Source organism: Lepidochelys kempii, chromosome 4 (genome assembly GCF_965140265.1).
Source record: "Lepidochelys kempii isolate rLepKem1 chromosome 4, rLepKem1.hap2, whole genome shotgun sequence".
In the NCBI taxonomy this organism is placed as follows: domain Eukaryota; kingdom Metazoa; phylum Chordata; order Testudines; family Cheloniidae; genus Lepidochelys; species Lepidochelys kempii.
Genome location: NC_133259.1, coordinates 41,930,352 through 41,942,519, shown reverse-complemented (window position 1 = coordinate 41,942,519; position 12,168 = coordinate 41,930,352). Strand labels below are relative to the sequence as shown.

General features: G+C 45.2%; 2 protein-coding genes across 2 annotated transcripts in view; both read right to left on the bottom strand.

Annotated features, from left to right (window-relative positions):
- Positions 1–7,147, bottom strand: part of LOC140910365 (protocadherin Fat 4) — a 222,123-nt gene extending 214,976 nt beyond the window's left edge. The window contains exon 1 of the mRNA XM_073341085.1: positions 5,696–7,147. Coding sequence (XP_073197186.1) covers positions 5,696–6,889 — 1,194 coding nt within the window. The 5' untranslated portion in view covers positions 6,890–7,147. The remainder of the gene's footprint in view (positions 1–5,695) is intronic.
- Positions 6,895–10,975, bottom strand: LOC140910971 (protocadherin Fat 4-like). Its single transcript, XM_073343181.1, has 2 exons — positions 7,073–10,975; positions 6,895–6,903 (listed from the first exon to the last, which is right to left on the bottom strand). The coding sequence occupies exons 1-2, from the start codon at positions 10,973–10,975 to the stop codon at positions 6,895–6,897; spliced, it is 3,912 nt and encodes a 1,303-aa protein (XP_073199282.1).
- Between the last annotated feature and the right edge of the window lie 1,193 nt (positions 10,976–12,168).

The following is a 12,168-nucleotide window of genomic DNA, read 5'->3' as shown; positions in this document are numbered from 1 at the left end:
TATATTACCATGCCAACCCACAACTTCCCATTTCTCAGGCAAGAGGATATTAAATGTGTAACAGTCTAGGCAACAGCCCTGAAGTCAGGAATTCAGTCTGAAGTTAGAGTATGACATTTATAATAATAATTAGCACTTACATGGTACTTCACATATTCAAATCACTGTACACGTTATAATAGTTATGTTATGCAGTTATGATTTTAGCCAGCTCTCACTGAAGTCAAGGGGAGTTTTGTTATTGTCTTCAGTAGGAGTAGGTTCCAGTTTACAGTGTCCAGATTTTCACTCTTCTCCAGCTCTGCACTATTTCAACACCACTGTGTCCTCTAAACTTTGACTGGGGCTGGACAGAGTGTTTTCTTCTCCTAAGTGGATTTTTCTTTGAATATGGCAGGAACAAAGAAATGTCTGAACCTGAATTTAGGGGAGACAGTGTTACCTACTGGGTTGAGAACTGGACCAAGACTCAGGAGATCTTTTACTATTATCAGCTCTGCCACCAGCTTGCTGGCTAACCTTGGGCAATTCCCTTCATTGCTCTGTCCCTCAGTTTCACAATCTATGTAATGGGGAAAGTGACAAAGACCTCGTTTGTAAATGAGCCTTCAGATCTACTAACGAAAACACACTATATACATTTTATTAATTATTATTACGACTTTCTCCTCTCGATGTTTTCCTCACCTACACCAATGCTAAATCTCAATTTAAAAAATAATGGTTTATGTTTTCTCATAACACAAGAACAGTGGGACCTAATTAAATTATAAGAGAACAAATTTGTAACTGATACAAATTTAAACAACTTGTAAGTAGCCTGTGGAACTCATTGCCACTGGGTATTATTGCATGAAAGAGTTTAGCAGGATTTAAAAAGGATCAGACATTCAACTGGATAATAAGAATATCCAAAATTACACTAGCTGAGTTAAACATTTAGTATTGCTAACTCTCGGTATTTGACCATAAATCTCGCAATAATTAGTGCTTCCCATAAAGCCTCAGTTCCTAAAATTCTGTGGTTACATGAGAATCTCATGTTTCATTTTTTAAAATTAATAAATTTCTAATCCTCATAGTAGGGGAGAAAAGAAAGACAATGAGCCCAAAGGCTCCAAAACCAGACAGCAAATAAAAGGATCACATATATTATTTTTTTAAATTGCATGATTTTTAAACTAATCTCATGATTTTGGGACTTGACTAATGATTTTGGATTACTTGGGATTAGCATTACTTAATGTGTATATGCAATATAAATCCTATTTCTTCAAGACATAAACTGACTGATGTTTAGAAAAAACTCTGCATAAACATGTTAATACATCATTGTATACTACAATGATTTGATACACTCCTTGGAAATATCTGGTATGCACTACCGGCAGATATGAAGTTCATGGACCAAAGGTCTAATCCAGTATGAAAATTCCTATGGGGATGGATGTGGAGGATGGAAAATGATTTTCCCTCTGACTCACCCAATCCAACATTGATAATTCAAATTTATCAGACATATACAAAAGGCATAAGTAGAGTCCAGGGACAGAATCCTGGTATGAATTCCAGCATCATGCCACTTCCCAACAGATGGGGGTGCAGGGGTTAGGTTTCTGAGGCAAGAACTGGCCCTGAACTTCACTGGTCTCTCTCTCTCTCCCCCCCCCCCCCCCCACCACCTCTCACTCACACACGCTATTCTTTTATATAGGCAACTAGCTAGAAAGTGTCTGGTAAACATTTCCAAGCCTGAAAATATCCCCTGACACCATACTAGCCATCTATCACATACCTCCAGGCCTCTTCAAGCCTCCGTTGGAAAAGCATTAAATAACCCATTCTTATTTCTCATGTTCTATTACTGTCCTCTTCACCATTCTGAGCAAACAAATGTAACACTGAGTGCTCTCTGAATCACTTACGTGCTACACAGCATTTAAGATGACGTTTGGCCACAGTGCTGCTGTAAGCGTTCCAGGCTGTACAGGAGAACCAAACAGACATTCTTCTGGACTATTTATTCTACCTTTTTCTTATCTGGTTCAGAAGTAAGATCTGCATATCCCTTGTAACACAGCTTAAAAAAAATGCAAAATACTATTGCTCTCTCATTAACTAAGCATAGCTTTAGAAAACAGAGTACTTGACCTACTAGCCTCTAATTATAGTAATAACTTTATAGATGTCTCTGGTTGAGCACTAAGAAAATGTAAAATTGTATCTACAGCACTATCTGCCAAAGAGGCTCTTTAAATCCAAACATATACTAATAAAAAGAGGTAGGTGAAAACATTACAAATAAGAATGTTTAAATATAACAGTATTACATGTGGCAGGGTTGTATGTACATATACACAATATAATTCAATAAAGATAAGTGCAAAGTACTTACACTTAGGAAGGAAAAAATCAAATGCACAACTGTCTACGTGGGGAACAACTGTCTAAGTGGTAAGTACTTCTGATAAAGATCTAGGCACTATAGTGGATCACAAACTGAATACAATTCACCTATGTGATACAGTTTTGAAAAAGGCTAATATTCTGGGCTGCATTAACAGGGGTGTTGTATGTAAGACACAGGAGGTAACTGTCCCACTCTGCTAAGCACTGGAGAGCACTCAGCTAGGGTACTGTGCCCATTCGGGGTGCCACACTTCTGGAAAATGTGGAGAAATTGAAGAAAGTCCAGAGAAGAGCAATGATTAAAGGTTTAGAAAGCCTGACCTATGCAGAAAGGTAAAAAAAAAAAAAAACTGGGCATGTTTAATCTTGAGGAAAGACTGAGGGACTGGATAATGGTCATCCAATAGGTTAAGGGCTATAATAAAGAGGACAGGGAACACTTGTCCTCCATGTCATTGAAGATAGGCCAGGAAGTAATGGGCTTAATCTGCAACAAGGAAGATTTAGGTTACATATTAGGAAAAACTTTCTAACTATAAGGGTAGCTTCCAAGGGAGGCTGTGGAATCCCCCTCACTGGAGGTTTTTAAGAACAGATTGAACAAACACCTCACACGGACGGTCTAGGTTTATTTGGTCCTGTCTAAGTGCCAGAGACTGAACCTGATGATCTCTTGAGGTCCCTTCCAGACCTACATTTCTGTGATTTTGCATTCCTATTCCCTAATCTAGGTTTTGGTGAAATTACTATTAGAATCACCAAATTAAAAAAAAAATTGAATTCAAACCAAAAAGTTAAAGGTCATAACCTGTGGACTTGATGCAAGAAGGCATATTTTAAATTATTTGTAGTTGTGCAGTGGCATTTTCTTAAAAAAGAAAAAGTGAGCAGCAAATTCTGAAATTTAAATCTGTAAATTTAGGAATCAGTCTTTCAAACCACTGCTTTAGCAAAACAAAATATCAGTCAAAGAATAAGGACGCTGATTGCATAGTGCTTATTCAGCACCCTCTGACAACTGGCTTGCCCTTAAAATGTCAATTTCAGTGGTTCTTATTCAAACATGGGGTAAGCAAAGTCTTCCAATGAAAGATAAATCAGTAAATACCATACCCAGGGTAAGGACAGAGACTGCAACTGATTAAGATTTTTTTTAAGTTGATAACGGATGATAATTTATAATACATTTCTAAGGAAACACAGTAAACTAATTATGTTTGTTTTGGGGGAAGAAAGCATTTTAGAAGTTAAAAAGATGCAACCAATAATAATATGAAATCCTAGCTCCTAACCACTGCTTTCAATATCCTTGCACAGAAACACATTTGCTTTTCATTTTAGGAGTGGCTTGTGTTCAACAATTTAAAGTTGGTTTAAGATTTCAATGCTTGCTTTCTTCATGCTCACCATATGCTCTTATTAGGCACTTTTACAAAGTGTGAACCTATTGCAACCACAGGGTCCTGCAAGCCCTTACTCACCCGATCATTCCCTGCTTACGCAAGTAGTCTCAAAATTGCAAAAGTTTTATTTGAAATAAGTGTTTGCAGGAGTGGGCCCAAATTCCCCACTGAGGAAAACTGTTAACCCTTAATACAATAAACCACCATGGAAAATTTTACACACATACTATTCCTCTTGTGCTTTTTTTGCCTTCTTTATATTAATGTTCATAATTTACTTGCATAGTCTGCAAAGAGCAATAATAGGAATCTTGTAATATCAGTAACATGCATAATTTAAATCAATAACCTCCATTTCTAAAATAGCTATAATGCTCAAATTCATAATTGCTTTTCCTAACATGCTATAAAACATTGTACAGCGTATGCAAACAACAAAATAAGATGCCTTATACATATTGACAAATTTCTTTTGACTTTAAAGTTCTTTATTTCTGGCCCAAAACAAACAATTACCTATATAGGAACCCAATCCTGCACTCTTTGAAGTATCACACCAAACATCAAAGTAAAAAAAAAAAACTGCATGTGTCAAATAACACAAATACGAGTTACTACATTCAGCATAGCTCTTGAAAAAAGCACAGCATTCTTGCTGATTTAGAAACAGTAAAATGTACTTCCATAGGGGAAATATGGACTGGGGCAACTCATGGATGTGAAAGGCTGAACAACACTAAGGTAATGTGCTTAGTTGTGAGTGAAATGGTTGAACCACTGTGCACTTTCGGTATTACCTGCTGGTCGACCGACAAAACAGTGCTGGTTCCAAAAATTCCAATGAGTGAAAACTAAATGACTCAGAGGGAAAAAAAAAAAAAAAAAAGGGAGGAAGGCCTATGGCATAAGTAAAAATATAAGCAAGCCCCACATTTAAGTCTCTATCTAAAAGACAATACTGTGGTATATGCTTCCAGCTGTGTAACAGAGTCTACAGTCAAATACAGCCCTTAGGAAAATGGCAATTAACTATTGCTTCATAACTAATGACCTAAGGCCTATTTCCCCATGGTTTAATATTCAAGCTAATCATGGAGAGAACTTTTTAACACTCTCCAGTGAATCATTTAAAGTGGCATTCTGATAAAGTGTTATAATTTTTACACTTCATATCAATCTGAGGACATCAGCAGGATTTTTTTCACAACCTTTACTACAGTCAGCACCAGAGGAACAGCAGTAACTTTGAGATATAATAGGAGATCCATTTAAGGGAATGAACTGGGCATGAGGCAGTGGAGATCAATTTTGTACAGGCCAGTCCAGGACTATGTCTGAGCTATTCAGACAGCAATCAACTACTGTCCAATTCTCAGAGCAATATTGATATGATGATTCTAGAGAAAGCAACTCAGCCAGAAGTGGATAGGCTTACCACACACACACAAAAAAGGTGGGAGAGAGGTGGTGGATTACAGCTAAAATGATGATGTATAAAAGACCCAGAAAAGCCTTTTGCTTAAGACCGAGATATTTGGTATCCAAAAGTTATTTGGGCAGTACCCGTGGCTAAGATGGCAGAAGAGCAGCACTGTACCCATAACTATCAAAATTACGAGGAAAAAAAAAAAAACTATTGCCACTGAAGAAACATTAATAACGCTGTTCTATGCATGAACATCCTCAGCTTCAAAGAAACTAGTCTGTTGCAGGTTTAAAGCTTATGTTTCTCTAATGAACCAACAGGTGTCAAGAATGATATTGAAGTTTTCACTTACTTTGATCACCAACATCTGTAAAATCAAAATGGTCAGCTGATATAACAAAAAGCAATTTATTTAGAATATAAAAGATGCAAATATTCATTGAATAAAATATTTTACCTCTGCTCGTTGTGTTCGAGGCAAAACAGCTGATTTTTCAATGGCATAAACGTCCACCAGGTACAAACGTACTCCTTGCTCCCTGTCCAAAATGGCAGCAGTCTGGATTACACCAGTATGGCGCCCAATGGTAAAGAGACGTCCAAAACTTTTGTCTTCACAACGGACTGAAACTATGTAATACTCCACGAGGGCTTCAGAACCCCTTGGACTAGCTGCTTCTATGGATATTACATTAGTCCCAATTGGCTCTCCTTCTTTTAAAATAGTAATATATTTTGGCTGAGTAAACACTGGTCCATCAAGCCCTTGCAGAATGACAGTCATTTCAGTGGTTGATTTCCTTCTTTCAGGGCCAAGGTCTGTGGCTGAAACTATGAGGTTGTAGATGAGCTGAGAAGGCACCAAAGCTGCAGCCACTCTTAGATCTCCACTGTAACGATCCACAATAAAGGTTTCAGTGTCCCCATTGATTATTTCATACTCAACTTCCCCATTTGCTCCTTCATCAGGATCAGCAGCAACAATTGTAGTTAGGACTGAACCAATCACAACTGATGGGTCTGCAGCAAGAGCATTTTGTGATATAAATGTAGGAACATTATCATTTTGATCAGTTACTAAAATGGTTACATTCTTCAATGCAAATCGTCTGGATTCTACAGGGACAGCTTGATCAGTGGCTTTCACTGTTAATTCAAAGAGATTAGCAAATTCACGATCTATTTCACCATTAGTAAATATTGTCCCTCTGACTTCATCTATACTAAAATGGTTGCCTCTTGGCATCTGTTGAATGATTGCATATGTTAGCTGCCCATTAATATCTGCATCCGGATCATGAGCAGTCACAGAAACCACAGAACTACCAACAGGAATGTTCTCAACAATAGATTTAAAAACATCCCCAGGAGGAAAATAAGGAGGGTTGTCATTAAAATCCCTAACATGTATTACCACTGACATTGTAGATGACCGAGGTGGCCTTCCTTGGTCTTTTGCTGTTATGTTTAGTTTATACAACGATTGTGTTTCAAAGTCCAATTTTTTTGCAAGAAAAATACTGCCAGTGTTGGGACTGATACTAAAGGTTCCATGGTTATTTGTCCCTGTAATGCTGTAATGAAGGTCAGCATTGTCACCTGAATCAGAATCGGTGGCAGTGACAGAAGATACAAGTTCACCTATTCTCATATTTTCTAAGACATCTACAAGCAAAGTAGATTTAGGGAAGGAAGGACTGTTGTCATTTTCATCCAGTACATCAATGCTTAATGTGCAAGTTGAGCTTAGGGAAACTGTCCCAGAATCTACTGCTTGGATAATAAGTGAATAAGATGCAGTAGCTTCATGGTCCAGTTTACCTATTAATGTTACTTGACCAGTGCCACTGTCAATTGTAAACTGGTGTTCTTCATTTCCTTTAATTACTGAATAGTGAATCAATCCATTACTACCTTCATCAACATCTGAGGCAGAAACTCTTAAAACTTGTGTTAAGTTTGCTGCTAATTCTGATATTGTAGCTTGATAGAGATCTTTTAAAAATTTGGGTGCATTATCATTGATATCCTTCATGTAAATTTGCACAGTTGCCTGATCCTTTAAAGGTTTTGGCAACCCTTGATCTGTTGCTATTACTGTAAGACTAAATACTGCTGCTCCCCTTTGCCTCATAAGAGTTTCCCTGTCAAACTGATGAGTACTTGTTATTTCCCCACTTATTGTGTTCAATTCAAAATCTGGCTGCATATTTTCAAATGAATACCTGACTTCACCATTTTGTCCAAAGTCTTTATCTACAGCACTTATTTTGCCTACAGATGATCCACCATTCTGTTCCTCTTCAAAATAAAATACATAATTGGTACTGTTAAACAATGGTCTGTTATCATTTACATCCTCTAAAATCACAGTAACATTCACAGTAGCACTAAGTGGTTCCACTGCTCTATCAGAAGCAACAACCAGGAGAACGTATCTTTCTTGAAGTTCGCGGTCCAATTCACTCTTTATATACAGCTGGCCATCTGGGAATATGCCAAAGGCATCCCCGGAATTTCCTTCAATTATACTATAAGCTATTTCACCGTTTGCTCCTGAATCCCTATCAGAAGCTTGCACTTTAAAGAATCTGGAATTCACAGGCTCAGACTCTGAAATGGTGACTTCATAGGAAAGTTGATCAAATACTGGTGGGTTATCATTTACATCATGGACGGATACAGTTAGAATGAAACTAGAAGAACGCTGTGGAACTCCCATATCTGAGGCCAAAATTTCCACCTGGTAAGAGCCAGCATTTATGTCAAGTGGCCCTATTAAACTTATGGCACCATTTTGTTCATTGATAGTAAACAGGCCCTTAGGATTCTGCTTAAGGCTGTACATGACCATGCCATTGACATCTTCATCAGGGTCAACAGCTTTGGCTTGGAATATGGTGTGCCCAGCTTTCCAGTTCTCAACCACATTAACGCTTTCCACTGCATGAAGAAAATGAGGGGAATTATCATTTAAATCTTTCACAGTTATATTGACCATGGTATCTCCAGTTATTGCCCCACCACTAGCCACTACTGTTAGCTGGTAAAATGCTTGCTCTTCCCGATCAATGATACTGGCTGTGGTGATCTGGCCTGTCACTTTGTTGATGACAAACATGCCCCTTTGGTCACCTGTTGTAATAAGGTAAGTAATGTTTGTGTTGAGGTCCATTGTAGAAGCAAAAACTGTGCCAACATGATAGCCAAAGGCAACATTTTCAAAGACAACAAAGCTGTATACACCTTGGTTGAAAACTGGGGGGTTGTCCTGAGTGTCCAAAACAGTGATAGTAACTATGGCCTGGTTTTGGGACTGGAGGTTGCCACCATCAGTGGCCACTATTTGCAGCTGGTAGGCAGTCTTTTCCTCCCTATCCAGGGCTATTTTTGTGGTGATGACCCCTGTCTGGCCATGGATCTGAAACCTGGAGTTATCTCCAGCTGAGATACTGTACTTGATTGTCCCATTAGGCCCCAAGTCTGGGTCAGTGGCAGAGACGGTAGTAACATAGCTGCCTGTGGGTTCATTCTCCTGGATGTGTGCAAAATACTGGACCGGGTAAAACACAGGGCTGTTATCATTCACATCCAGCAGGCTCACATTGACTCGGGCTACCGAAGAGAGAGGAGGAGAGCCCAGATCAGTGGCCAGGACCTGCAGGGAGTAATGGTCCTGTTCTTCCCTGTCCAACTGTGAGATGGTACTGAGCTTGCCTGACACAGGATCCAAGCGGAAGACCCGGCGGGGAGCCACCAAAGGGCCAACTGCTGTCACTGATGGCTCAGACTCCTGCAGGGAGAAGCGCACTGTCCCATTGTCCCCCAAATCCCCATCGGTGGCACTCAAGACCAGCAACTCAGTTCCTGAAGGGGAATTCTCAGCCAGGGACACCTGGTAGCCATCCGGCTGGTTGAAGAGAGGTCTCTGGTCATTGACATCCAGTATGGCCACCACCAGCTGGGCATAGGAAAACTTGGGCTGCACCCCTTGGTCACGGGCACTGATGTTCAGCACCACCTGTGAGGCTGACTCTCGGTCCAGCCCACCAGAGGAAGCCACGCCAATACCCGGGCCACTGGTTCCGGAGCCAGCAATGCCAGTGGTGGTGACCAGGCCACTGTGCTCACTGATGCAGAACCAGCCCAGCTCATTGCCAGAAACAATGCTGTATCTGAGGTTGGCATTGAGACCAGAGTCACGATCGGTGGCACTCAGACCCTTCACATAGCTGCCCGGTGGTACCTCCTCACTGATATTGACCCGATACACAGACTGTCCAAAGACAGGTGGATGATCATTGATATCATTCACAAAAATCACCAGGCTGGCCACCGAAGAGCGGCTCACTGGGGCAGCAACTGCCCCTTCTGGAGGTACAGAGGAAGTGGGGGAGCCAGCTGGTGGTGGGGGGGCCCCATAGTTGTCAGCCACAGCCACAGTGAGGTTGTATGTAGGAATGCGTTCCCGGTCCAGTGCCGCCGCTACCTTGATGAGACTGAGATTTGGCACCTTACTGCTCTGCACCTCAAAATGACGCTGCTCATTTCCTCCAAGGATTGACACTGAGATGTTTCCGTTGGCAGCAGGAGAGTCAGCATCACTCACAGTTAGCAGTGCCACCACTGTGCCAGGTGCCGCATTCTCATCCACTGATGCAAAACGGGAGGTGGCTGGGAAGTAGCGGAATTTCACCCGTGGCTCGTTGTCATTCACATCAAGGAGTCGGATCAGTGCCTCAGCTCGGCCACTCAGCGCCGGCACCCCCCGATCTGTGGCCTGCACGGTTAGTGAGTATTGCCGCCTTGTCTCATAGTCCAGAGGCTCCCGGATACGTATCACCCCACTCTCCGGATCCACCTCAAACGGGATTCCCCCAGCCCCCTCCCCACCACCACCCTCAGTCCCTTCCAAGCGGTAGTGGATGTCAGCATTGGTACCTTCATCAGCATCAGCTGCTGCCACCTGAAGGACACTGGCCCCAACGGGCGCATCCTCAGGCACCCGGGCCTGGTAGAGAGCTTGGCTGAAGATGGGTGGGTTGTCGTTGATGTCCTGCACAGTGACATTAACCTGCAGGTATCCATGCCGTCGTGGCTCTCCCTTGTCCTCCACTTGCACCAGCAGCCGGTAGGTGGGGGTGGCCTCTCTGTCTAGGCCACCCCGAGAGACCAGGTGCAGAAAGGCACCTTCCCCACTGGGATTGAGGGTGATGGTGAGCTGGAAGCGCCCCTCCTCATTGCCAGCCACAATGCGGTAGGAGCTGTGGTCCACGCCATTGGTGCCACTGTCAGCATCGGTGGCGGTGTCCAGAATAAGCTGGCGGCCGCTGCCTGTGTCCTCCTTGAAAGTCACCACAATGGAGGGGTCTGGGAAGACAGGTGCATTGTCATTCAGGTCCAGCACCAGGACACGCACCTCACTAGGATAGGTGGGCTGGCTGGAGAGCACCACCAGGTCCATCACGTCACTGGCCAGACTCTCTCGGTCGATGGTGGCACGGGTGTGCAGCGCCCCCGAGGTGGCATTGATGGAGAAAAGGGCATGGTGCTCACTTAGGCGGTAGGTGAAGCCTGGGCGGGTGACGATGGTGCCCACCCAGGTGCCCGGGAGCTGCTCCTCCAGCACCTGGAAGACCTGTCGGGGCTCAGTGGAGACGTGGAGAGGCAGCAGCAGAAGCATGGCGAAGGGGGGCAGCCAAGACGGAGAGGGGCTGCCTGCTGACAGGAGGCCCATGGTGCTCAGGCGAGGGGTGTGGAAACCCGGCCACCCCTCCCGGAAAACAAAAAAAAAAAACAAGCACACAATCAACGCAGGTCCGGCAACGCCAAAGCGGCGGGGAGTCTCAGGAAGGCAACCAAATCCCCATCAGCAAAGCCATCCAGGTGGGGAAGAGCGGGGGGTCATATCCACAGCGCCGCCCGCCTCTCCCCGCCTCCCGCGCACGGCTCGGCCAGGGCAAGGGGCGGCGGGGCGCTGAGTAGCGGCTGCTCCCCTCGGCTGCAGAGGGAGGGGGTCTGCGGCGAGTTGGCCGGGGGCCGCCTGCCCGCCCAGCGGCTGTGCAGCACGCAGCTCCTCTCCTCGCGGGACGGAGTGACAGACCCCGGCGGGGATGGAGTCCTGCCCGAGGCAACTTCCCCGCCAGTCACGCCGCAGAGCGCAGCCGGGCTCCTCGCCGCCCGCCGCCGCTGGGAAGAGCCCCGCCGAGTGAGTTGCCCCGCGGCACCCCGGCCACGCTCATTCGGCGGCGCGGCTCTGCCCCTCCTGCCGCCGCCGCGGCTGCTCCGGGGCTGTCGGGGGGCGCAGGCAGCGAGCGGCGCCTCTCAGCATGGTCAGCTCGGCCGGGCGGCTTCGCTCAGTTGTACATCCCCAGCGCTCCAGCCCGCCTCCGCCGCGCCGCTCCGGGCTGGGCAGCCGGCAGCCGCAGAAGCCCCGCTCCTCTCACCATGCCAGGGGCGGGGGGCTGTGTGTCGGGGCGGGGGGGGGGGGGGCACCTACAGTCTCACAGCAAGAGCAAAGCCGCCCGGGCGCCCCTCTCCAGCTTTGCCCCCAGGCTCCGGCTCACTTGTAATCCACAGCGCGGGGCTGGCCCCCGGAGCGGCTGGGGGACAGCTCCCCGCTGGCTTGCAGCCCTGCGCGCAGGGCACGGCTAGAGCGGCTGCCTGCCCCACGCCCACGCAGCGCGCAGCCCAGAGCCACAAAGTTTGCTCCCTACTCATTGAGCTCTTCACTCTTTACTTCCAGCCCCGACTCCCCCCCGATCTCCAATTGGCCTGTTACCGACAGCCCCCTCCCTCTCGCCCTGCCATTGAGCCTCGGCGAGAAGAGTCCCCGCCTCCCCTCCCTAGATGGAGAGCTCAGCTTCCAGAGCCTGGCTGCTGGCCCCCTTTGGGTGCCAATCACACCGCCACGGCTGGAGGCGGGGGTCC

What these genes read in the sequence shown, in the direction of transcription:
- LOC140910971 (XM_073343181.1), bottom strand. Translation starts at nt 10,975, where the DNA reads ATGGGCCTCCTGTCAGCAGGCAGCCCCTCTCCGTCTTGGCTGCCCCCC.